Source organism: Eretmochelys imbricata, chromosome 4 (genome assembly GCF_965152235.1).
Source record: "Eretmochelys imbricata isolate rEreImb1 chromosome 4, rEreImb1.hap1, whole genome shotgun sequence".
In the NCBI taxonomy this organism is placed as follows: domain Eukaryota; kingdom Metazoa; phylum Chordata; order Testudines; family Cheloniidae; genus Eretmochelys; species Eretmochelys imbricata.
The window spans coordinates 120,523,192-120,550,987 of record NC_135575.1 but is presented as its reverse complement, the minus strand read 5'-3'; the positions used below and the strand labels follow the sequence as shown (position 1 = coordinate 120,550,987).

Below are 27,796 nucleotides of genomic sequence, written 5' to 3'. Positions count from 1 at the left end.
TCCATGGGGAGCTTGGTGCAGCTGTGCCTAGGTGATCTTCCACACCTGCCTAGGCGATCTTCCACACCTGCCTAGGCAGGACTGGTACAGAGAATCTTCTCTTGGTGTTCAGAGGGCTTACAGGCACCCCATGTGCAAATACGCAGCTGGCCATTTGCCTGGACAATCCCTATTCTATCCGTGTCAGCCCACACCAACGGGGGGGTTACTCTGTGTTACTACTGTGTGATTAATAATTTTCCGACTATATTTTTAAAAAGTAATTACATAAAAATATACTGCAGGTTTCAGGACCCTCTAGCAACTACTAGCTGAGCTACTGTGAACCTCTCAGACTGAAATAAAGGTCTTGCAATCAGCCTTCACAGAAAAAAAAGTCATTCACATATGTGAATTACCCAAACAACCAACTGTTAAAGTGAATAATTCTATTCAGCCTCCCTTAAGTTTCCCCTAGGAATAGTTTATTCTTCATTTCCTGTCCTGAACAGTTATAACATTAATAATATTCATTGTCAAGCTGTGAGAAGTTTTAATATAACAATATATTATTCATAATTGTTGCAGTGTTGCTGTGCACTATTAAACAGTTGCCTGCAGGTGGCTGCATTTCAGTGGTGGCTGAAAACCATACAATATAAAGCAGGGGTGACCAACCTGTGGCTCCAGAGCTACATGCGGCTATTCATAGGTTAATAAGTGGCTCCTTGCATAGGCACTGACTCCAGGGCTGGAGCTACAGATGCTAACTTTCCAACGTGCCGGGGAGTGCTCACTGCTCGACCGCCTGCTCTGCCCCAGGCCCTGCCCTCACTCCACCCCTCCCCCCGAGCCTGCCATGCCCTAGCTCTTCCCCCTTCCCCACCAGAGTCTCCTGTGCACTGTGTAACAGCTGATTGCAGCGGGCGGGAGGCATGGGGAGAGAGCGGGAGGCACTGATTGGTGGGGCTGCCAGCGGGCAGGAGGCGCTGCAGGTTGGAGTTGAGGGGAGCTGTTGTGGGGCTGCTGAGATATTGGTGTGACTCTTTGGCAATGTACATTGGTAAATTCTGGCTCCTTCTCAGGCTCAGGTTGGCCACCCCTGATGTAAAGCTAAAGTCTGTCCTTGGACCTGTGCATCTGACTTTCAATTAAAACAAAACAAAACAAAAAAAACAGTGAGAGCCTTCTAAATTCACAAGCTGAGGATTGGTCCATTTTTTATGGAAACATCTTTGGGATCCTTCTTCGTGAAGGACAGAATGTAAGTTTAAGTTGTAATTATTCAGAACTTCTTACAACTTGACTTTCAATAGAGAGTGAGGGATGGTAGATTTAAAAAAAATGGTTCTGTGACAGGTTAGTTTTCAAGGGCAGCAGTCCATTTAGAGTCAGGACAACTCATAATGAAGACATTGCTATGCTGCAAGTGAGCTCCAGACTTAAGTGCAGGTTCTTTAAGATCGGCGCATCAGTATTTAAAAAAAATCACAACAAGAGAAGAATTAAAGAGTGTATTTTCTTACTATTGCAATACTTTTTCGTTAGGAATATGGATATAGGGAAATCAAAGTGCCTTTGTAATTCCAAACTATTTAGTTCTGAAAATAGTAAAACACTTTTAAATTACGTTTTTTTCATAAGTTGCTCTTTATAGTCTCCTCAGACCTGCTTCCCTTGAACTAAATGGCAAAATTCCCATTGGCTTCAATGGAAGCAAGGCAGAGCCTAACATTTTCTTGTGTGGGTCTTACACAGCAGTGGTTCTCAACCAGGGTATATCAACTCATCTCGATATTTGCCTAGTTTTACAACAGGCTACATAAAAAGCACTAGCAAAGTCATAAAATTTCATACAATGACTTGTTTATACTGCTCTATCTACTATACACTGAAATGTAAATACAATATTTATATTCTCATTGATTTATTTTATAATTATATGGTAAAAATGAGAAAGGAAGCACTTTTCCCAGTAATAGTGTGCTGTGGCACTTCTGGATTTTTATGTCTGATTTTGTAAGCAAGTAGTTTTTAATGAGATGTACAGTAGTCTGGAAAGCTTGAGAACCTCTGTTATACAGCACCTTTCATATACAAGGTGTTCTCTATCATATGCTTCACTAAGTATTGAAAATTAGTTAAAATCTGGTAGCACAGTGCCCATGGAAGCAGCAACAATATATCAACCACTGATCTTGACAAAGCAGTATTAGTCCTGTGCATTTTTGTGACTGAGTGCAGGAAATGAACACCTGAGTCTGTTTTACTTTATTTTACTGAGCAACAGACTGTTGGTCAAGCTACCAGTTTTATATGAGGCAGCATGAGCTGTGTAAGCTTTACTAAGACAGGTGTCAGAGATGCACAAAAACGACTTGGCTCCATAGCTCGGGGTTATCACACTGGTCTTGTAAACCAGGGATCATGAGTTCAAAACTCAATGGAGCCTGTGCAGCAGTTTCTGACAGGGCTTGTTGCCCCCAGCAGTGAGGCGCTTCCCTTTCTGGAGGTATTTATTAGTTTTAAGGGGAGGGAAGGATAGCTCAGTGGTTTGAACAACCTGCTGAACCCAGGGTTGTGAGTTTAATCCTTGAGGGGGCCAGTCAGGGATCTGGGGCAAAAATTGGGGATTGGCCCTGTTTTGAGCAGGGGGTTGGACTAGATGACCTCCTGAGGTCTCTTCCAACCTTGATATTCTATAATATATTCCTGACTTTAATATGGTAGCCATGTGCAGCATTGAAACTAGACATCTTATCTGAATCAGAACAATAGCTGTATTTGCACTATAATGGAAGTACTAGTTATGAGCCCAAGTTCTGATACAGAACATGATTATTACCTTATAGGTTCTTCCCCCTGGATCATAGAAGCACGCTCTCTCTTTGATGACACGACCCAACACCAGGTACAAAAATTCTCATAAAGGACAATGGGACTAGCTCATGCTGAATCCTCTCTATACTTCAAATTTATTTACATTTCCTAGAAAAAGAATATCTAGCATTTATGTAAAATCTTGAAATGACCAGTTATGCTAATCAGGCCCCTTATTTTCATACGCTTTTAAGGCCAGAAGGGACCACAGTGATCATCTAGCCTGACCTTCTACATAACACACACCACAGGACTTCCCTGAATTACTTCCTGGTGGATGTTTCTAAAAGATATGCTATACTTAAATCTTGATTTAAAAACTGCCAGTGATGGAGAATCCACTGTTGAATTGTTCCAACTGTTAATTACCCGCAGTGTTAAATATTTGCACCTTATTTCTAGCCTAAATTTGTTTAGCTTCAACTTCCAGCCATTAGATCTTGCTATGCCTTTGTCTGCTAGACTAAAGGGCTCTCTACTTTCAAATTTCTATCTCCCATGTAGGTACTTCCAGACAGATCAAATCATTCCTTAACTTTCCCTTTGATATGCCATATAGGGTGAGCTGCTTGAGTCTCGCACTATATGGCATGTTTGCCACTCTTTTAATTATTGTTGGGGCTCTTCTCTAAACTCTCTCCAATTTATCAACATCCTTCCTGAATTGCTGACATCAGAGCTGAACACAAGACTCCAGCAGCGGTTGCACCAGTGCCAAGTACAGAGGTAATATAACCTCTCTCAATATTACTGATTATACATGTTAGAATCCCTGTCATATAGGGCATAGCTCCCCTCTTGTGCCTCCTTCGGGCCAAGTGTTGTGCTGCAGGTGTTCCCTGCCTCAGTTTCCGACTGTGGGATTCATGTGACTCAGGCTTCCAGAGGGGACATGCACAGAGTTTAGTTGTTGCTGTAACAAATGTTGAAGCGGGAGGATTCCAGAGCCTGGCCTCTAGTCTGAGTCTGAAGATCTACATTGCAGCTAAACAGCCCCATGGCCTCAGGCCTGTGAGTCTAAATCAGATGACATGGACCAGCTGTGGGTATTTAATTGCAGTGTAGACATGCCTGCTGAGTCTGGCATAGAGCACTGACTCCCAGGCTATTTTCTTGGGGTCCTTCCACAACAGCCCAACTTGTTCCTTATGGTTTTTCTCAAACTGAGGTCTCTCAGACCTGTTAAAAACATCACCCAGCTGATCAGGACCAGCTGGTGCTGATGGGGTAGCTAATCTGGACAGGTCTGGCTGAGTTCAGCTACCCTTAAAGGGCCAGCCAATTTATGACAATCACATGATGACCACAGTGTTTGTGCTGGGGGTTCATGTTTAACAGATTACCCACTGTGACTTGACTCCTCAGCCCTAAATCTTTTTCAGAGTCATTACTTCCCATGACAGATTCTTCCATGTTCTAAACATGGTCTCCATTCTTTGTTCCTAGATGGATCATAGAATCATAGAAGATTAGGGTTGGAAGAGACCTCAGGAGGTCATCTAGTCCAATCCCCCACTCAAAGCAAGACCAACACCAACTAAATCATCGTAGCCAGGGTTTTGTCAAGCTGGGCCTTAAAAACCTCTAAGGATGGAGATTCCACCACCTCCCTAGGCAGGGGTGAAAAAAACTTGAAGGACTTACTGGTACTCCGGAGTCCTGAGTAGGGGGCATAGCCTCGCCCGGAAGAAGCGGGCCGGGCCCTTTAAATCAAGATTTAAAGGCCCCAAGGCTCCGGCTGCAGCTGGGAGACCCCGAGGCCTTTAAATCACCCCCAGAACTACTAGCTGCAGAGGCGGCTGGGAGCCCTGGGGCTCAGGGGCGATTTAAAGGGCCCCGGGCTCTGGCTACCGCACTGCCACCACTACCCCAGGGGCTCCGGCAGCGGGGCTCGGACAGCGCTTTAAAGGCCCCAGGGCTCCCCGCAGCTGCCGGAGCCCCGGGCCCTTTAAAGCGCCCCCAGAGCCTTGCTGCCGGAGCCCCTGGGGTAGCGGCGGCAGGGCTTTGGTGGCTCGTTAAAGGGTCTCGGGCTCCGGCAGCTGCAGGGAGCCCTGGGACCTTTAAAGCGCCAGCCTGGAGAAGCCGGTCTGGTCTGACACGCCATAGCGGCTCTTGCTTTCACATCTGTCCCTAGGTAACCCATTCCAGTGCCTCACCACCCTGCTAGTAAAATAGTATTTCCTCATATCCAACCTAGACCTCCCCCACTGCAACTTGAGACCTTTGCTTCTTGTTCTGTCATGATGACCATACACGTGGCTGCACTGTTTGCTTTCACCCATTTTACTGACTGATCCAGAGTGCTCTGTAGCAATGACCAACAGAGGAGGACAATATTGGAAAGTAGATATTGAAAAAGCGAAGCTGTGCTCAAAGCCAATTTACAGAGTAGACAAAAGTCACAGTCTGTCTAGGTCAGGATAGAGCAGGCAAAAGCGGAGGCCTGGGAGGCTCCAGCACATACTATATTTAGCAGCAGCCTCTAAATATAACAAGACTTTAGAGGGGATTAGAAACTACAAAGGTCTGTCCTGGAGGAAAAAATACTAGCAATTGCGTTAAACTGACAATTGTGCCAAATATCTGTGGATTGTGACAGTGCACAAAATAATAAAAGGAGACCTACAGATAGCATCTTCTTGGAATCTTAATATTTAAGAGTCTAGCTTTCTGAAAGCCACAAGCAGGCTTTCTTGAGCCAGCAGTATACCACCTATTTACGAAAAAAGAAAAGAAGGACTTGTGGCACCTTAGAGACTAACCAATTTATTTGAGCATAAGCTGTCGTGAGCTACAGCTCACTTCATCGGATGCATACTGTGGAAAGTGTAGAATATCTTTTCATACACACAAAGCATGAAAAAATACCTCCCCCCACCCCACTCTCCTGCGGGTAATAGCTTATCTAAGGTTTCAGAGTAACAGCCGTGTTAGTCTGTATTCGCAAAAAGAAAAGGAGTACTTGTGGCACCTTAGAGACTAACCAATTTATTTGAGCATGAGCTTTCGTGAGCTACAGCTCACTTCATCAGATGTATACCGTGGAAACTGCAGCAGACTTTATATATACACAGAGAATATGAAACAATACCTCCTCCCACCCCACTGTCCTGCTGGTAATAGCTTATCTAAAGTAATCGTCAGGTTAGGCCATTTCCAGCACAAATCCAGGTTTTCTCACCCTCCACCCCCCCACACAAATTCACTCTCCTGCTGGTGATAGCCCATCCAAAGTGACAACTCTTTACACAATGTGCATGATAATTAAGTTAGGCCATTTCCTGCACAAATCCAGGTTCTCTCACTCCCTCACCCCCCTCCAAAAACCACCCCCATACACACACAGACTCACTCTCCTACTGGTAATAGTTCGTCCAAACTGACCACTCTCCAAGTTTAAAACCCCCAGATGTTCTGGTTTAACTTGGATTTAAACTTGGAGAGTGGTCAGTTTGGACGAACTATTACCAGCAGGAGAGTGAGTCTGTGTGTGTATGGGGGTGGTTTTTGGAGGGGGGTGAGGGAGTGAGAGAACCTGGATTTGTGCAGGAAATGGCCTAACTTAATTATCATGCACATTGTGTAAAGAGTTGTCACTTTGGATGGGCTATCACCAGCAGGAGAGTGAATTTGTGTGGGGGGGTGGAGGGTGAGAAAACCTGGATTTGTGCTGGAAATGGCCTAACCTGACGATTACTTTAGATAAGCTATTACCAGCAGGACAGTGGGGTGGGAGGAGGTATTGTTTCATATTCTCTGTGTATATATAAAGTCTGCTGCAGTTTCCACGGTATACATCTGATGAAGTGAGCTGTAGCTCACGAAAGCTCATGCTCAAATAAATTGGTTAGTCTCTAAGGTGCCACAAGTACTCCTTTTCTTTTAGCTTATCTAAGGTGATCACTCTCCTTACAATGTGTATGATAATCATGCTTTGTATGTATAAAAAGATCTTCTACACTTTCCACAGCATGCATCCGATGAAGTGAGCTGTAGCTCACGAAAGCTTATGCTCAAATAAACTGGTTAGTCTCTAAGGTGCCACAAGTACTCCTTTTCTTTTTGCGAATACAGACTAACACGGCTGTTACTCTGACACCTATTTACGATGTATGATGCTAATTAACAAATACAACTGCTGGGCACACCACCACCTACCTGTTTTATGGAAGTTAAGCAGCTCTACTGAAAAAAGAGGTGGGACACACCCTTTGCAGGAAGATGCCTATTGGACAAAGCACACCAACAAAGGGAAATTACGGTGAAAAGTCTCATTCCCTGGGAGCCTGATGTTTGAGTTTAGCGTTAAAGGCCCATTTTATGCTGCGAGGCGGATTGTGCCATGGGTTGTAATCAGCGAGTAGTAATACAACGCCTGGCAGGCAGTGGGGCGCTATGGGAACGCCAGCAGCATGGCCCAACAAGCAAGCGACCAGGCCGTGCTGCGTCCCGGGGAACAGGAGGTGCACACGGAGTGTCCCGTGAGCGCTCGGGCAGCCCCGCTAACTGCCCCGCTCCCGGGGGCAGGGGCAGCCTGTTTCTGTGCAGACTAGCTGGCCCGGGCAGGCTCCGCGCAGCAGGCGCTGTGCACAGGGGTGGGTGGGGAGCTTGCGCGAACCGACTCCCGGGGGAGAACGAGGATTCCCTCCGCTTGGGGCAGGGCCCCGGGCGCACCCCTAAGCCCCTCGCCGTCACGGCTCCCACCCTTGCGCAGCCCGGCACCTGCCCCCTCCCAGCGCCTGCAGTCCCGCCCCGGGGCGGCCGCTCTCCCGCGCTGCCTCGCTGCTACCTGCAGCGCGGGGGGCAACTCTGCACCCCACGCGTCTGCCCCCCATGAGCTAGGCCAGCCCCGACGGCCGTCGCAACTCGCCCGCCCACTGCAGCAGCCGCTGCTCTCCCCGCCCCGGCCTCGCCTCCTCACCCGCCCGCTGGAGCCGCCGCCGCGGCCGTTCCCCGGGGCCCAGGCGGGCACAGCCCGGCCGGCGGGGCAGAGGGAGTCGGTGGGCCGCGGCGAGACCGGAGGGGCCGCGGCAGGGGCGGGCACCGTGGGGGAGCGGCGCTCTCCGCCTCCCGGAGGCGGGTCGGCGGTGACAGCTGGAGAGCATGGGCGGGGCCCGAGCCGGCCTCTAGGTACAGACCCTGGGCGGTGCGGCGCCGCCTGCTCCCCGGCTGCATCCAGACGGCGCTGTGGCCGCAGCGGCAGGTTCCTCCAGGGGCCGCGTCCCAGCGAGCTCGTAGGAATCCCGGCGGGCAGCTGGCTCCGCTGCGGCGCTGGTGAGCACCTCGGGGCGGGGTGTGTGAGCCGGGGAGGAGGTAAGGGGCGAAGGATGCTGTTGCTGAGCACGGAGCCTTGGATGGCGTGGGGCGAGTGGGTACCAAGTGCCGCCCTGGGGGAGTGGGCACGGCCGGGCTGTGTGCCAGGCTGCTCCTTTCTACTCTTCCCCTTCTGTAGCCCATTGCGAGTGGGGGTCCCCTTTCCCCGCCCACCCTTCTGACCCCTGGGAGCTGGACCCGGCGCCGGGACCCCCGGCCCTGCTGCGTGGGGTGCAGTAAGTTGCGCTGCCACCTCCAGCACCGCCGTGTGCAGAGCCGTGGGGATCCACCCTGCTGCATCCATTCCCGGGGCTGCTGCTGCTCACTGCGGAAAACTGCCTCCTAACTCCCCCAACCTCTCCCACTCAGGAGGATGTGGGGTGGGCGCCGATGCTAGCCCTTCAGATGCTCAATCTGATGCAGGATGGTCTCGCTGTCCGGCTGATTGTGGTCTCCACCCCTCTGCAACTCTGGAGCAGCCATCAGACGAGCTGGGGTGGGGCTGGGGAGCGCCTTGGTTAAAAAGGATTTCATCGCTCCTTAGGTGCTATTGTCCACTCGTTTAAAGTGGCGGTGGGGACCTCACTAACAAACTCTCCAGGTGAGATCGGGTAAAGCCCCTCTGCTCCCTTCACTGCTGGGTTCTGCTGGAGCGGGCATGAATGAGGCTGAGCTATCCATCTCATACCTTCAGCGTGGGGGTGGGACAGCTTCTCTGCTCCTTGGAGCTCAGATCAAATGTATGTCTGTATATCCATCCCTCTGTATTTTTAGGGTTTCTATTTTGTTTATTTCCTTTTTTTTATTGGTATTACTTGACACCAAATTTTGCTTTCCTTGATTTCAATGGGGACTATTCATTTGAGAGAGGTCAACAGGATTTGGACCCAAAACTGCAAGCCCTACAAGCATGGAATTCCCCCTGAAGTAGATAAGAGGCCTGCACTTAGAGGATTTGCAGGATAAGGCCTTTATTTATGCAAGGTGTTCAGAGGGTGATGGGGCTCCTAATAAACATTATTTATATAATGTACTTGCTTAAAAGCACACAAGTGGTTGTCTTCAATGTCCTTTTCTGTGTCAACATTTAAAAAACAAACTGTTCTGGAGATTTGGATGAGTAGTCTGCACATTTATTTTCAATGTAATTCCTGTTTGTTGGCCTGTCTATATATCTTTAATGACTGGCTGAGATTTGAGAACTGTTTTTTCTCCCCCCTCCCCTCCCCCCCCCTTTCACGTGGGCATCACAAACAGCCTTCAGATTTTACGTCTCTGCAACTGCATGGAGCTCAGTGGAGAAGAAGGGGTTTATTTTTGATTAAAAAGGGAAGTGAAGGAGGGTATAATTTCAACCAGCAAACATGCAGTGTTTTTTGATTATCATGCTGCTAAATATTTACAGTTTAATTATCACATTTATCATCCAACCATACATCATTAGTCCCTTAAATGATTCAAACTGATTCAAATGTAACTTGTTGCCTGCAAATAAAAAAACGCTATCAATGTAAAACAAATAACTCTCTCCCCACCCCAAATCCCTAATAAAACTGATTTTCAAAATGAGTAATTGTGTAAAATGTGTCTAGTGACCTTTATGGCTGGGAAGAAAATTAATTCCACTTCCTTTCAAGATTCCTTTTCTTTTGTGACTTTCCCTCACAGAGATCATTATCACGTTCTTAGGCCTTGCTCCTGCAAATATGCATGTATGTATCCTTTTTACATGATATTGAGATTACTGATCTACTGATACTATATACATGTATGTTTGCAGGAGCCGTGTTTCTGCTTTGACTTCCGTACATATTAGGTGGTAAAGACAGAAATTGCATTTCATGGTTTGCTCGAGTGGAGTGTTGAGTTGAGGAGCTAAAGGGGACAAAAGTATGCAGGGATGCTGGGACTGTGCAAGGGGGCATACTGAGTATATAATACATGCATGTATTGACTGCCATCTATGCGAATATATATCAATGTTGATTATATAATTTAGTGGGGCCTTAGCACAAAAAATCTTTAACTTTGAGGTAAGGTTGATACATTGCATAGCTTTCCAATGCAGACTCTAAAAAACAAGGAAATAAGCAAAGTCATTCAATGCCCGACCTATGCTTTACTCATCATTTTCCCTTCTCATCTTCCATTATCTCTGTCCACCCATAATCCACCATCATTCTGAACAACTAACAGCAGCCTTAATTCCAGACATACATAACATACACCAATGGCCACAAATGTGCAGATTTCAACCCTAATTTTTACATTAAAAATTAATACTAAATGTAGGACAATCATTAACCTACATCATCCACTCATATAAGTTTTCCTAAACAATACAGAAAAACATATCTCAAACCCATCATTACCTAACTCACTCTCCCACCCCAGTAAAACCATCCCAGAGCTATGCATGATGTAAGGAAGTGATACCAACCGAATATTTTTCCAAGGTAGAGCAGATTTTTTGTGAGAGAAATTTTTTCTTTGAAAAATGACCTCTTTTCAGAAATGAAAAAATTTGAAAAAAAAAGGTGCTCTCTTTCAATTTTTTAAAAATTTTCAAAACTTTTTATTTTGAAAAACTATTATGAAAACCTAGTTCCTGGTAAATGGAGAATTTCTTTAATGATTTCAACTAAAAATGCCATGGGGAAAAAATGAATACATTCTGAATTCTGAAAAACAGAAACAACATAATATTTTCTGTTTATGTGAATGTGTGTATTTTGGAGTTTTTAACCCACTGTATTCCAGGGACAGATATGTCCTCAGTTGCTGGAGGCTTTGTGTGAATTATGGTGAATTTTGGAAAAAAATTTAGCATGAATATCTTAATTCAAGACTTTTGAAGGCTCCTGTAGCTCAGTTCCTCACCTAAAGTCCTACATCATCTCCCTTTACTGGGACCTATGGTTTAAGCGAAGGGGAAGCACACAGAGTTCTCTTACCCCTGTTGCTGTGTTCAGGGACAGGTCTGAAAATCCATTCTCTTAATATTCTGGAGCATGGGGTTCTTTTCCCTTTATGAGATGAGATGGGAAAATTTTGGCACAGAACTCTTCTTATACCTGGGTCCCCTATCTCTCCCCCAATCTAGAGGTAATGTATTTCTCCCCACAACCTTCTCTGAATTTGATGTACTCTTTTATTAATATGGTATGTGTGTAGTTTTTACATATATAAACACCCAAAGAATTTTGGGAGGCACCTGCCTGCAGGTGAGTTTGGAGTATGTTCTGATAAGCTGGGGTTCTACCTGACTGTGGGCGTGTGGAGGGGCTTGGAGAAGGCACTTTGAAATCAGGAATAGAGAGTGAAAGGTTATCTTGTCTGGTGTTTGATGCTTGGTTTTGCTACTTTTGAGCCTATCACTATATAGTCAGTGCATTTTATTAATTGTTCACAATGTCTCTAAAATATGATAAGAGAGACTTTGTGGAGGGGAATTTTTTTGAAATTAAGGGAAAAAAACCACAGTTGGGCCTTATGGAAACCACTAATTTATCTACCTCCCCATCCTTTGGCTTTGTGGAGGGATTTTGTTAAATATATGTAGATTTTTTTTTAAATGTTCCACTATATTTACTTGGGTTTCTCCTGATTCACTGAAACTACATTTCTGAGGTTAGGAGCCTGGAAAGATTAGCAAAGGATACGTGACCTAAAGGAATACGTAAGGGGCCTTTAGAAACTATGAATAAACAAATTGCTAGTTTGGGTGAGCTTCATTTCCTTCAGGTAGTATAATCCACAGTGTCTTTGTTTGTTAGTTCAGTCTAATGGTGGGGAATGGTTTGGGAATGGGAAAATGGGAAGGAAGTTTGGGAATGGGAAAGATGAAAGAAGTTCCCTGGCATTACAGGCTTATTTTTTATTTTTATTTTTCTGCTGGGGTAGCTGGTGTGAAATGCTAGCAGCAAAACTAATTTGGTCTTTTTTTCCTATTAAGATCTGGTACTATCGATTCAACGTTTTTTTTTTTTCTGGAGGTGAAACTCTGATTAATCAATCATGTAACGGTTAAATGAGACAAGCTATCTGCATGGTCATCTCAGTGTGAACCTCTTTCAGGTGTTGCTAACTGCAGCCCCAATTACTGTGCAGGGCTCTGTTGTTGCAGCTCATTGCAGGATCAACTCAGCAACTTTCTTGTTTGCTTTGCGAAGTTTTCTCCTGTCTCACTCTTTTTCACTTTCTTTCAGGCTGTTTTAGCAATCTTTTGCCTAAGCTACAATTTCCCAAGTTAAAACTCATGTATGTGTTATATTTCCTCATGTATGTGTCATATGTCAAAGTGCCATTTGAATTCAGCCATAGTCCCCCTTTACCTCTTGAGTATCTTGGAGCCACTCTAAAAAGGTATTGGCTGTCAAATATTTTCAGTCACCCTTGTTTTATTTTAGCTGTCACCTCTTTGTTCTGTACGGAAGTGTCACTGTCAGTGTGACACTGCTGCATGTTGTAGTTTCACTTTTGCTTTAGTTTGAATTTTCAGCATGTGCTGAAAAGGAAATACATTGTCTTCTGGGAATATCCTTTATAGGATGCACGTATGTTACTTCTGTTAAACCTAATGGGAATTACATGTATACATTTTGAGCTTTAACTACTCCCCTCCTTGCTTTGATTTAGCTATTCAGGTAAGAATGAGGAACATTTTTTTTCCTTTCTGTGATATTTTGTTCTAGTATCTTGTCATCATCTTGTTTTAAAACAAAGTGACCTAGGTGGCAGCTTGCTGGCTCTGGAGACTGAATTCCTTTCCTTTATTCATATAATGGGAGCAAAAACAGGCAGCTATAGTGCAATCTTCTTCACACTTAGCTGTGTTCTGTAGTGGCCACATGTAGATGGAAGGGCGTTTCATTCTGTCCATTCATTTTGTTGAGATGTCCCAAGATGGTGACAATTGGAATGATTTTTTTTACGTGGATTCCTATTGTGAGGTCACAATAACACTTCCTATATGCTGTCAGATGCTATTTAAATCCCTAGCTATCTGGGCTGGATTTGAACTGATGGGATAAAGGTGCAAGGTTCCCTATTCCTTTACCAATCCCCTATACCATCTTGTCTCTCTCCTCACTAGCTCCTTTTTCTCCCCCACCCCCATTGCAGTGGAGTGGGAAATAGTCTCCCTTTCACCTTGAATCTAAACAAATACATATAGGTGGGTATGATGGGTCTATTATTTTTCTGATACTGTGACACTTTCTTCATTTAATTCTTTTTGCCTTCCCTGTGTGTGAAACTGCACTTCGAAGTCCATCCCGTAGGGTGGAGGGATGTAGCTGCGATGGTGATATTGCTGCAGGACGGCTTCCTTAAACTGATTGCTGAGGTGTTGGAAGATGATGCTGTGACTATGAGGCAAACCCTCCTCTAGAAGTGAAGAGCATCACTCTTACAGTGCTTCCAGCCTGCACAGATGCCACTTAACAGATGCACATTGGAAAACATAATCCCATCTATACATATAAAATGATGGGTCTAAATTAGCTGTTACCACTCAAGAGACAGATCTTGGAGTCACTGTGGATAATTCTCTGAACACATCCACTCAATGTGCAGCGGCAGTCAAAAAAGCGAACAGAATGTTGGAAATCATTAAGAAAGGGAGAGATAATAAGGCAGAAAATATTATGTTGCCTCTATATACATCCATGACACGCCCACATCTTGAATACTGCTTGCAAATGTGATCTCCCCATCTCAAAAAAGATACATTGGAATTGGAAAAGGTTCAGAAAAGGGCAACAAAAATGATTAGGGGTATGGAACGGCTTCCGTATGAGGAGAGATTAATAAGACTGGGACGTTGCAGCTTGGAAAAGAGATGACTAAGTGGGGATATGATTGAGATCTACAAAATTATGTCTGGCATGGAGAAAGTAAATAAGGATGTGTTATTTACTACTTCTCATAACAAGAAACTAGGGGTCACCTAATGAAATTAATAGGCAGATGGTTTAAAACAAACAAAAGGAAGTATTTTTTCACACAATGCAAAGTCAACCTGTGGAACTCTTTGCCAGAGGATGTTGTGAAGGCCAAGACTTATAACAGGGTTCAAAAAAGAACTAGATAAATTCATGGAGGATAGGTCCATCAATGGCTATTAGCCAGGATGAGCAGGGATGGTGTCCCTAGCTTCTGTTGGCCAGAAGATAGGAATGAGCGACAGGGAATGGATCACTTGATGATTACCTGTTCATTCCCTCTGGGGCACTTGGCATTAGCCACTGTCGGAAGACAGGATATTGGGCTAGATGGATCTTTGGTCTGACCCAGTATGGCCGTTCTTATGTTCTTAACTGCATCTTGACATTTTCATTGGAACAGATCCTGTCTTCATCTTTCATTAACAGCTGGGTGGCACTGGCTTGATGTAGACTTTGTTATAACTCTTTTTTCTTCTTGACTGGATTCCATCCAAATACATTGCAGATCTTTCTTTCATAAAGAAGAATCCATTCACATGCAATCTCTCTCCCATTCCTTGACTTTTTATTTAAATCAGAAGTGCATTCTATCCTAGTTGTACATATTAGGTCTCATGAGAATTGCTTTAAGAAAGGTAAGTGCAAACTGAATTTCACTATGGGAAGCTAAGAGCATTCAGTGGACCAACATGAATGATAGACTTAGAGAAGCTGACTCGCTGAATCTATTCAACATAATCCCTTAACTTTTGCTTGGTACTTTGGCTACTACTGTATCACAGAGTTTATAATGTGTGGAGTGGTTTCAGAGTAAAGAGTAAACTTTATTTTTTTTACTTTCAATAGTGTAAATGTTGTCCAGTGTTTTAGTCCTCCATCTCTTGACCAACATATTTATTATTATGATTAATATTTATTTATGTGAATGTGTTTTGTCTTTCTCCACTTAACACACACTTTATTTGTCTTTCTTTGCTAGTGAGGAAATATTTTTGTAGATTTAATTTTCCATATTCTTTTTGTCTGTTAAGAATGACAGATTCAGGGCTGTCATGAAGAACGTTAACAGCTTTGGGAACTTCAGTTTTACACTGGAATGTCAGAATTGGGGGGTGGTGGGGGAAAGAGGTTGTTCCATCTGGACTCCTGTAGTCCTGACTCTCCTGGAGCAGGAAGTATGTGACTGGCTGAGAGGTGGAATGTGCCAAAGTGAGTGAAATTTTGAAGAATCTGGCTCTTAGACAGCAATGATGTGCAGTATTTTTCCCCCTGTAGTAAGTTACCTTATAGTTGTAGGGTATTATGCATGTTACTTTGTCTTTTCCTTGACTCCTTATACAGTCCCATTTTTTATTTTTGTGGATTTTCTGCATGGCGGCATTTCTCAGTGGTTATTTATTATGGCATCATACTAAATAGGAAGCTTTGACAGCCTCTGGTTTTTGTAGCAAGCTTGTAGGATTTCTTACTCTCAGTAGCATGCTACCTGAGGACTGCGTGGCCAATAGTCTTGCCTTTACATCAGTAGTCTCGCCTTGACGTTAATAACAATAAAGAAAAAATACACGGGGAAAATTTCCTGGCATAACTGTAGCAAGAAAATTATTTTCTGCTCTCACTATTCCAGAATAACTCCCTCTTTGGACACGCTGCTCCTAAATAAAAGCATCTTTAATCCAGAATTTCAGAATAGTATGCCCACATGAGGGAGCTATTCCAGAACAGCTATCTCACTGTAGCTATGCCAGTTAATGTCCTTGAGTTGATAAGCCTGAAGAGGTTCTGCGGGAAATGGATATGTTGGTGAGTGTGAGAGAAACACAGACTGGATGAGTGGTAAAAGAATGTGAGTGGAAAAAGGTAGGAGTAGGTGTCTGAGTCAGTAGCCTTGTTGACGAGGTGGGAAAATTTTGGCACAGAACTCTTCTTATTCATGGGTCCCCTTCCCTGCATAGACACGCCCTAGGATAAGAATCTGCCCCCAATTTCTATACTTGCCCATTCTGAAGGTAATTTTCAATTGGTGAAATTCACCCTGGGCAGAGGACCTTATGTCCCACTTCAACCTTTAAAGGGCAAATACTATTCGAGCCCTGATCCAAAGCCCACTAAAATTCATGGGAGCCTAAGGTCCCTAAGGCTTTCATCCAACTTGAGCCTAAGGGGTGAATAAAGTGGTGCACAGAGCCTTCTTCCCAGAGTACCTTTTATCCAAAATGTTAAAATTTTAGGTTGTGGAATACTTCTAACAGGGCTGCTAGGTATATCAACATATATATCCGTCAAAACAACTGCTGTATGCCCAACTCACCAAAGGAGAAAGGAAACAGGGAGGCCAAAAGAAACGCTTTAAAGACACCCCCAAGGTAAACATCAAGAGATGTGGCATTGACACCACACACTGGGAGGGAGACAGCAGCCCAGGATAGGGATAACTGGTGAAGACTTGTCAGAGAGGGAATGTCCGCTTTTGAGGAAAATTGCTTTGCCCTGGTTGCAGGAAGAACACCAGAAAAGAAAGGACTGACGACTGTCACGCAGCAATCATGGCCCAACCCTGTCTTCAAACACCACCTGCAATGTCTGCCAATGAGCCTGTGGCTCAAGGATCAGACTCCTCAGCCACCAAAGGACCCATGAAAAATAAAACCTGTGAAAGAAATCATCCTCGACCTTGAGGGATCACCGATGATATATACGTCATCAGTGCTGGTCTTAGAGGGGCTCTGTCAAGTTAAAATTTGCATGTTCTTTAAACAAACAAACAAAACCAACACTTTGTATTTCTAACAACTGCTTAGATTGTTAAAAGTGAATGAATTTAAAGAATTCAAGTCTTCACTTATACATTTCATTCTCTGATTCTCCAATGCTAGAACAGTGTCACAGGCAATGCAGTACAATGTTTAAATCCAAACAAACAGTTTGCTTTGAATTAAAACCAAAAATCATGATAACGTTTCTAACAATATTGGGCTGTTCAAGGCCCTTATTCTGCAGTTTGTTGTGGTTGGATTTTTTCATTTGTGTGGAGCCCTGTTGACTTTAGTCCTGTCATATACAATGAATCACAGGATCAGGGCCTAAATCTTTACTTTCAATAAGTGGAGAAACAATCCTGTAATTTGGGTTTATACACTCTGTTCCTCTCTTGATTCAGGCTGATGGGAATAGTAAGCTATGTGCAGATACATTGTTTCATTCTCTGATGTCAGAAGAGTTTGATCTGCTTGGAATAATCACTGTAGAAGTATGTCAAGGAGACAAACCTGTCAGTCTGTTCCCCATAATACAGAAAACACAGTTCTGAAAACTGGTGCTCATTGCACATATTGGCATGCAGGAAGAAAACAAATTCTTTTGTCAGCTTTCATATGAAACATTGGCCTAGCAGGAGAATGCCTTGTGCCTCATGTAGATACTATAGGTATGTACAGTATGAGCTCTTTCTTGTCTTTGCATTTTATAGCTATCACTTGTAAAGTTTTCTTTTTGAGAAAAAGAACTTGTTCAGATGCTTTCCCTCTCACCCCCAGGGTAATCTGCTTTTATTTTCACAGTAGCTTTAATAAAAAAAAATTCCTCCTACATAACCTGCTTTTTCATTCACTGCAGTTCTCTTCCTCTTCACTCATGATAAATATCAGCCTCCTGTGTCAAATGCAGTTAAGCCTTTTCCAGTATGTAGTGCAGTGGGAGTTTTCTCTGTTTATATAATGTACACTTTCTCCACTTCTCCTCCAATGAGATTCAGTCAGTCTTATACGGACAGTGACATAGATGTTTGGGGGTAGGGTGGAGAATCATAATGATTATAACAATTTATGTGATGTGATTGTAATAATCTTATACTGATTTATATTTGTATTCAGATTATACTACATGGCCATAACTTCATATTTATTTAAATGTGCAGTTTTTATTACTGTTAACAAACATGCTTTTTTTGGTCTTTCTGAATTCAATGTAATCTTTCTATATGAAGATATCAGGTTGGATATTATATAATTAGCAGATACCATGCCTTATCTTTGTTTTAATGGAATTTTTCTAAGTGTGGTTACAGCTGGAAAAGTGACCCTAAAAACTGTATCACTTTTCTCATGGTATCTGACCTATGTGTGTCCAAGTAATAGCAGTTTTCTTTAATAACAAACCTCTAATGTGCACACTAGCAGGGCTTTCAGCTGTGCTCTTAGCATCAGGCCTCCATCACCCTTCTACTTTTGTTTCCATGGGAAAACACTCCATGGATAGACCCTTTCTGGGTTCTAAATGTATTGTGGTTCTTTCGTCCAGGGGGCTGGGGTGCAGACAAACTACAGAGGCCATGTAGGGGGATTAGAACATCTCTGCATGCTGTGGATCTACGTAGCAACACCCAGGAAGTGGGACTCATACATCCCTGGCTGTGTGGCTCCATTGTCTTGGATTGGGTGAGAAGAGATATGGCACATGCCAGTGCAGGCTAAAGTCTGCAGTAACGGCCGTGTTGGTACCCATAAAGGTGGGGAGGAGTCTGTCCTCCGCACCTATGGAGATGCTGCGTACAAAATGCCAAGTGAATGGCCCTTGCCAGGGGGTTGAGAATTTGGTGCTTGTTGAATTATTTTCACTGCCTGGGTATAAGAGACATAATTCATTTGTGTGTGACCACTCTCCTGTACTCCCACTTGGATTTGCATTGTTAGTACATAAAAAAGCATCTCCTCACTTGCCAACTGACCAACTCTGATATAGAAGTTGGAAACAAAATAGACATGGAACTTGATGTCTTTTGTTTTTAGTTATTTTTGTGACTAACCAAACTGTTAGTTAATCTGGATGATATTTCAGAAAAATGAAAATATAGTGTTTCTACATTTAAAAGAGAAAAGAGTGTAGTCGTTAAAGTAAGAGATAAGCCAAATTGATGAGTTTAGGGTAATTAACATACTAATCCTTCAAGATCTGTGCTGCATGGTCATTTGTAACCACTGGAAAGAGATTCATGGATTCTTTAACAAAAGAGATGTTGGATTTAGTTTTTTCATTGCCTTGTACACTCTCTGTCACTTTCCAGGTCCTTGTGATATGCCTGAAATGTAATTCAGGAAATCTTGATACGGTAATCTTAACAAAAACAGTCTTTGTGCTGAGACACATCCCAGACTAATTGTCCTGATAGAAGTGTTTGGACTGCATATTCATGGTGAAAAAGCAGCACCTTAATTGAGTGATTGACCACATGGTAGAAGAGATAATGGGATTCACAGACTGCCTGATTCCCATCACAGAACAAATCTCTGATCTGTTTGTATGTAATAGTTAAACAAGCTTAGGGCTCAGGCTGCCAGTCACCAAATATATTCTTTTCCTTCCCTCCTCCATTCCCCTTTTTACCCTAATTATTTTTTCAAAGCGAAGCCATTTATTTCTTTAGTCACTACTGTTTCTGATAAAAAAAAATCTTAGTAAAATAACTATAATAGTAATCTACCCTCTGAAGCAGTTTTGTATTTGGTTTGTAGAGGGATACATTGGTGGAAGAATTTTTCACTGAATGATAGCCTTAGCTTTGCTGAGAAATAATTACCATCTGAAGCCAAGATTCCATGTTTATGGTCTGCTGGCTTTGTTTGTCTTTTAGAATTCCATGTCTCTCCTTCATCCCTGTCACAGCTGATGTTCTCCTTTTCTTGAAATCTGCTGACCGGATGTAGCAGCATAGCCTCGAATCAGAAGGCCCGAGAGAAGATGTGGAAATTTAAAATCCTGGGTCTCTGCACATACCACATTTCTTACTGCTTTTTGTGAATCACATCTCCAGTGTAAAATAGCACCCACTGTGGTGATGCAAAGTAGCAATTTATCACTAGAAACAGCGTTGAGAAAAATAGCCACTGTTACTGAGAAACTTCTAAGGTAAACTAAGATGGTCCATATAACACACATCCTTCAAATCTGTTGAATCATGTCCTATTTAGAGTGCAGCATAAAGTACTTTAAAAAAACATTGATATAATATCTTAAGAACATAAGAACGGCCATACTGGGTCAGACCAATGGTCCATCTAGCCCAGTGTCCTGTCTTCTGACAGTGGCTAGTGCCAGGTGCCCCAGAGGGAATGAACAGAACAGGCAATCATTGAGTGATCCATCCCCTGTCGTCCACCCCCAGCTTCAGGCAATCTTGGCTGTAACCAAACACAGAAACATTAGATACGGATTTTCATGTACTAAACTGATAAACCAATCATCATGCCACATTCTTAATTTTTTTTTGTCAGAGGTGTTCTTCCTTTTCCCATCCCAAGCTGTGATATCACTATCTCCTGCACTCCGCCTTGTCTTTCCAAACCCACAAACCGTGTGTCTTCAAGGGGTCTGGAAGGGGATCTGTGACAAGTGGCCTGGGTCTGAAATGCACGTTCATGAGTGTTTTACTCTCACTTTCCTCCCACTACCCTTTTTATTACCTTTTCTCACTATTTTACATATGCCTCTTGTCACGATAGCTGTCCTTCTGCATGAAGGAGTGAACTGAGCTCCCTTTAGTGTTTCATTAATGTCAGTCCTGATCATCTGGGAGATGTTGAATGATACAAGGCTGTCCTCCATCCTCAGGTGATCTGTAGTGCTCTGTGCATCTGCTATGTTGGTGGGTGAATGACAGAGCCTGAAACTAGAAGGAAGCACCCAGGGGGAAATATTCTTTTAGGAAACTAAGCTGTTACTATGAAAGAATGTTCTTGTTCCAAGGTTTTAAGGCCAGAAGGGACCATTACAATAATTAATCTGATTTTCTACAACATACAGGCTGTAGAACTTCACACAGTAATTCCTCCATCAAGTCCAATAACTTGTAATTCAACATGTAGAAAGGCACCCACTCTCAATTTAAAGACCCCAAGTGGTGGAGAATCTACTACTTCCCTTGGTAAACTAATTCAGATGGTTAATTATTCCCATTGGTAAACTGTTCTCTTCTTTTAGTTGGGATAGGCAGTGTGGCCTCCTTGATAGAGCACTGGACTAGTACTCTGGACACCTTGGTTCTGTAATCAGTTTGTTGGGTGACCTTGGGCAATTCATGTCACCTCCCTGTACCTTGATTTCCCCATCAGTATAATGGGGATAAAGATACTGACCTCCTTTGCAAAGTGCTTTGGGCTTCACTGATGAAAAGTGCTATGGAAAAGCTATATGGTATTATTATTTATTAGTAGCAGTAGTCTGGCTAATTTACTGCAAAGAAAAATAAACCTCCCATGTTACAAATGTGAGTTAATGGAGAAAGAAATTAAGTCATGCATGTATTGAATATATCGATCAAAATCTTTAACTGGAGAGCTCTACATTGTGCAGCAATTCTTGACAAATAAATTGTTCTCGCTATTGTTTAGAAAGAAGACAAACTAGTGGTCTTGCTGCCTGGCATATCTGGTTTAGGCTGTGGTAACTCATTAGAAGATTCTAAAGTATGCAGTATTACATAGATGGGACCCTATCTTGTCAAGTTAAATATGGTGCGCACTGGTTGTACTGTTAAACTAATATGTGGATAATCCAAAGACACCCTAGTTTAGCTGGACAAACAAATTATCTGACTTGTTCACCTTCTTGGCAAGTTAGAAACACAGCAATTTTTAAAAAAGTGAAGCACAGAGAAAATTGCTCCTGGCTTCTTTATTCATTATATATTTTTTTCCAATTTGTGTGGATTCAAAATTAAACTTTATTTGTATTTATTTATTTTATTTTGTAATTTAAATATTAATTAGTTATTCAGATACAGTGCAACTGTTTGACTACAGATGTATGGTCACTCCAGACTTGCCACTCTGGACACTGCTCTTCATTTCAGTATACCTCCTAATAAAAATACAATCGGCACGATCAAGAAGTGGATCTGACAATTCATTTCTCATGATCTTTCATTGATATAGTCAGCATCCCTTGCTATGTCTTAGGGTCTCATCCTGAGAGTTGCTGCTAACAGGTGCATAGATAAGACTAATTATGAAAATTCATCAATACAAATACATTATTTTGTTCCATTTTATTTCCATTATGTAGCACCCCATGAGACAAAAGAAAAGAAGTTCCTGACTCATGGAATTTATATGGGCATGATACTGAGAGTTGTTGAGCTCCGACTGAAATCATGTGTCCGATCCTTCACTCTTTGAAGTTGATGAAAGCAGGATTGGACCCATAGATGGTAAGTTGACAGGTATCTGACCTGCATATTTCATACAGTATCTCCCACACCTAAATGCTATATAAATAATGTGGAACAAAATAGCTCGTTAAATATCTGGCAATATAAATAATTATAAGCAGTGTTATCTATGCACTTATCAGTTTTATGTTTCAAGTTAGAATATCTTTTTACAGTGTAGGAGACTGATGATACTAATTACAGTCACTGAGCACAATCCAGGCAGGTATTAAACAAGTTCTTCATCTCCCAAAGCTGTTCAGTCTTGACCTATAGCCAAAAAAAGGTTAATGGATATTCATTTAACTGCAGTATGCATTGTTGTCAAATAAGAAGTTAATACATTTGGTGTACATAAGAACAGCCCTGATGGGTCAGAACAGTGATCCATCCAGCCCAGTTAACCCGTCTTCCTATGGTGGCCAGTGCCAGATATTTCAGAGGGAATGAACAGAACAGGGCAGTTTGTCGAGTGATACAACTCCTGTGGTCCAGTCCCAGCTTCTGGCAGTGAGAGGCTTAGGGACACCCAGAGCATAGGGTTGCATCCCTGGCCATCTCGGCTAATAGCCATTAATGGATTTATCCCCACAAACTTCTCTAATTCTTTTTTTGAACCTGGTTATACTTTTGGCTTTTGCAACATCCCCTGGCAACAAGTTCCGCAGGTTGACTATACATTGTGTGAAGAAGTAATTCCTTATGTTTGTTTTAAACCAGCTGCTAATTAATTTCATTGGGTGACCCTTGGGTCATGTGTTTTGTGAAGGGGTAAATAACACTTTCTTAATCACTTTCTCCATACCATCCATGATTTTATAGATCTCTATCATATCTTCTCCTTCGTTAACTTTTTTCTAAATTGAACAGTCCCAGTCTTTTTAATCTCTCCTAATTTGGAAGCTGTTTCATGCCCCTGATCAATTTTCATCACCTTCTCTGCATCTTTTCCAATTCTAATACGTCTTTTCTGAGATGGGGCAACTAGAACTGCATGCAGTATTCAAGATGTGGGTGTATCATGGATTTATATAGTGGCATTATGTTTTATTATCAATCCCTTTCCTTAAGGATTCTGACATTCTGTTGGCTTTTTGTCTGCCACTGTATATTGAGCAGATGTTTTCAGAGAACTACTCACAATGACTTCAAGATCTTTCTTGAGTAGTAACATCTAATTTAGACCCCCATCATTTTGTATATATAGTTGGGTTTGTTTTCCAATGTACATTACTTTCACTTATCAACATTGAATTTCACCTGTCATTTTGTTGTCCAGTCACCTAGTTTTGTGAGATGCCTTTGTAATTCTTGACAGTCAGCTTTGGATTTAACAATCTTGAGTAATTTTATAGTGTCTGCAAATTTGTCACCTCACTGTTTACCCCTTTTTCCAGATAATTTATGAATATGTTGACCAGCACAGGTCCCCGTACAGATCCTTGAGGGACCCCCGCAATTTACCTCTCTCCATTCTGAAAACTGACCATTTATTCCTACCCTTTGTTTCCTGTCTTTTAACAGTTACTGATCCATGAAAGGACCTTCCCTCTTATCCCATGACTGCCTACTTTGTTGAAGAGCCTTTGGTGAGGGATCTTGACACAGGCTTACTGAAAGTCCAAGTACACTATAGCCACTGGATCTCTAGTCTATATGTTTTTGACCCCCTCAAAGAATTCTTATAGATTGTTGAGGCATGATTTCCTTTTACAAAAGCTGAATTGACTTGATCCCAACATATCATGTTCATCCATATGTCTGATAATTCTGTTCTATTCTGTAGTTTCAATTAGTATGCCTGGTACTGAAGTTAAGCTTAGCAGCCTGTAATTGCTGGGATCGCCTCTGGTGCCTTTTTTAAAAATTGGCATTACATTAGCTATCCACCAGTCATCTGGAATAGAGGCTGGATTTAAGTGATAAGATACATATCATACCACAGTTAGTAATTCTGCAATTTCATATTTGAGTTCCTTCAGAATTCTTGGTTGAATACCATCTGGTCCTGGTGACTTATTACTGTTTAACTTATCAATTTGTTCCTAAACCTCCTCTATTGACACCTGTAATTGGGCATTGTAGGTTATGATTATACACATTAGTCAGATAAACTTAGTGCACTCTTGTTAATGTCTTTGTTTTTAGAAGGTTACAGTTTGACATGAGGTTGTGGGGAATCTTCTTCTACCTAACTAGCTGAAAAAGTAAAACATGTGGCTGCAGACAGCAGGTGAATCCTGCGACCTGACTGCAAGCCCATTGATGTCAATTCAAAAACTCCCTTTAACTTCATTAGGGTTTGGACTGGGATAGTTTTACAGATATAATGCTTTATTTGGTTAAACAGAGTCTCTTCTAATACTTTTTAAAGGGTTCAGCTTAGCCCTGGTCTACACTGGGGGGGGGCGGGAATCGATCTAAGTTATGCAACTTCAGCTACGTGAATAAAGTAGCTGAAGTCGACGTACTTAGATCGACTTACTGTGGTGTCTTCACTGTGGTGAGTTGCCTGCTGCCACTCCCCCGTCGACTGCCTGCACCTCTCGTGGTGCTGGAGTACAGGAGACGACAGGAGAGCGCTTGGGGGTCAATTTATCGTGTCTAGACTTGACGCGATAAATTGATCCCCGCTGGATTGATCGCTGCCCACCGATCCGGCGGGTAGTGAAGACATACCTTTAGTTCTGTTACGTCAGGTGTCAGATTTCCCTGATATAGTGTCAGTTTCTAGCAGAGAATGCATGAAGACCACAAGCATCAAAGATTTGAAATTCCTCCCTGTTTCACCTTTGGTAATAGTGGTGTCATCCTAGTTCCTAGTGGATATTTGTCCACAGCTAAAAATCAACACACAGTTTGTCATGACTGAAAGCCTCAGCTCAAGACTAGAATAGCAGAGATGTTGTATAGTGAGGTAATTATTCATAATGCATGGCAAAGCTTGTGTGGAGAAGCTTGCTCAGTGCCTAGCTCCATTCAGAGCAACCAGACCACAAAGTCAATCAAGCACTAGATTAATCCAAAGTCTTAAATTAACTGATACAAAAGAAATTATTTACTAATTTTAAAAAAAGTTAGGTTTTAAATTTATGGAACACGATGACCTAGAATTGTGGAAACCCTATTTACTATGTGTACAACAAAATTTTTGCTTGTTGGGATACTTTCATTAGAAATACATCACATTTTTGTGACAGTCCTTGGGAGATTACAGTAAAATTATTCCTAGAGCACTCATTAGGACATACAAACTATGTAATGCAAAATTATGTAGCAGTTCTCAATTCCTTAAAGGTTAAATAAAAGGATTAAAATCTATCAGTATGGCTCTTTCTTTCAAGGGAACAGGCATCTGATTCCATTTCACATATAAATGTTTTCAATTATCAAAACTGTGTGTAAAGGTGCTATTATTGTAATACCTGTTGAATGGCAAGACACTCAGTCTTTTCTAAGCATTCTAATAGTTGAACTTGTCCTAGTTTTCTTCCATTCACCATCTGTCAGCTTTCCTTAAGCCGTGCTGTCTAATAATTAAGGGCATGGTTGGCACTGGATAGAATTTATTAACCTTGGCTTTATCTGTAGCTTGGCTAAAGTTAGATTTTTTTTTTATGTCCTTGATTAGCTTGCTGTGTAGAGCTTGTGTTTAGACTCAAGCAGGATATAAAATGGCATTGCACTAATACTATGCTGGGTGTTAAGATGAGGGTCTAAATTCAGCTATGCTTCACAACTACTCGCAGATGTTTCAGAAACATATCTAAATTGTTCCCTTAAAATAAATATGTAGTTTTTTAAAATGTACTTGCAGGTTTAGCTTTTACATGGTTAAATTCCTGCTGGACACGATATAATCAAGAAACATACAAAAAAGTTCGGTTAATCAAAGGCCTTGAGGCTACATAGATCCAGCCCCTCTTTGGAATTAGGTATACGTTTCCACATCATATAGTTTCTTCCAAATATTTAAGGCTAATAAACAGTGTATAATCTAAACCTTTGTTATTAGCAGTTAGTCTCACTTCTGTATAAAGATATTGCATCTCTCCTAGTTTCTAAATTCTTCTTTCATACAATATTTTAATGCCTCCTTGAAATTAACTAGTATCATTTTTCCTACTCCATTTATAAGATTGTGTATAATGATTAGGGCACGACAGTTGTTTAACACTGTAGTGTTTCATGATTAGTCCTACCCACTCTGTTGAAGTTCTGAGGAGGATTGGTCTTATGGTTAAGGTACTGGACAGAGGCGCGAGAGACCTGAGTTCTGTTCCTTGCTCTGCCACAGGCTTCCTGTGTAATCCTGGGCAAGTCACTTAGGGCAAGAGTTTCCAAAGTGATTTTAAGGTGTTTCAATTTTTTGTTTACCAACTTGTGATACTGTAATGAAGGCCTGATTTTTCAGAGGGGTGAGTGTTCAGCACTTACTTTAAAGGAGCCTGCTTTTCAGACTCTTCTGCAGAGCACCCAAAAATAAAGGTACCCATGGTACACAGATTGCCTGGCTTAAAATGAAAGTACCCAGGATAACCAGTCACTGTAGAAAATCTTGACTTTGCAATCTTTCTGTACCTCAATTTCCCATTGTTAAAAGTGGGTAATACTTCCTTTAATAGAATCATAGGACTGTAAGGGACCTCGAGAGGTCATCTAGTCCGGTTATCTTTGTCTTGCCTATTTAGATAGTCCCTGCTGTGAAGAAACAATCTCACACTTTGTGGCCTTTATTAGACTAGGATTTAAAGATGTTATGTTAGCTAACATGTTCTAACTAACATGTTTTAAAACTCTAAAGTAGACATGTATTGCATACTTTAACATGCTATGCTGGGGGAATTAAATCTAGGCTTCCCCGTAGGCTTTAATTCCACCAGTTCAGTACATGTTAAAGGCAACGTGCCTTGTCTATAGTAGATGTAAACCTTGTTAGGAAAAACATGTTTTCTCTGCCTTTGGATTAATCCATTGTGGAGGTGAACCTATGATCTCCATGTGGTTACTCTTAAAGATCGCTCTTAAAGAAACTCCAGCTACAGGCGTGATAAATGCAGTAGCCTATTTGATTAGAGCTGCGGTTTTCCATAGGGTCTGTGAGTCACGTCCGCGGCCGCTGGCCCTCTGATGAGCTCCTGCTCCTCCCTCCCAGTGCCTCCTGCACACCATGGAACAGCTGTTCAGGAGGCACTGGTGGGGAGAGGGAGGAGTGGGGAGTGGTGTGGAAAGTGGCAGGGAAGAGGAGGGGCAGGGGTGGGGTTGGAAGAGGTGGGGGTGGGACGTTGGGGGAGGGGTGGAGTGGGGGCGGGGTCTGGGGTTGAGTGGGGGTTTAACACCCCTGGGGAAAATTAGAAGCTGGCTTGGGAGTCCGTTAAACATTTTTCAATAAAAATGGGGGTCCTTGGGTTGCTAAAGATTGAGAGCCGTTGGATTAGAGCAATGAATGCACAGGCAACCAGTTTATTTCCAG

General features: G+C 42.4%; 2 protein-coding genes across 3 annotated transcripts in view; one reads left to right on the top strand and one right to left on the bottom strand.

Annotated features, from left to right (window-relative positions):
- LOC144264418 (uncharacterized) overlaps positions 1-8,476 on the bottom strand; it is a 37,486-nt gene extending 29,010 nt beyond the window's left edge. Inside the window, exons 1-2 of the mRNA XM_077816176.1 lie at positions 7,781-8,476; positions 7,018-7,084 (exon numbers count right to left, since the gene is read on the bottom strand). Coding sequence (XP_077672302.1) covers positions 7,018-7,084; positions 7,781-8,476 — 763 coding nt within the window. The remainder of the gene's footprint in view (positions 1-7,017; positions 7,085-7,780) is intronic.
- Positions 7,999-27,796, top strand: part of JAKMIP1 (janus kinase and microtubule interacting protein 1) — a 247,120-nt gene continuing 227,322 nt past the window's right edge. Inside the window, exons 1-2 of one of the 2 annotated variants that reach the window (XM_077815868.1) lie at positions 7,999-8,133; positions 22,179-22,323. The gene's annotated coding sequence lies outside the window, so the exon portion shown is untranslated. Of the gene's footprint in view, positions 8,173-22,178; positions 22,324-27,796 lie in introns of both variants that reach the window. The other variant, XM_077815866.1, reaches the window with a different exon arrangement.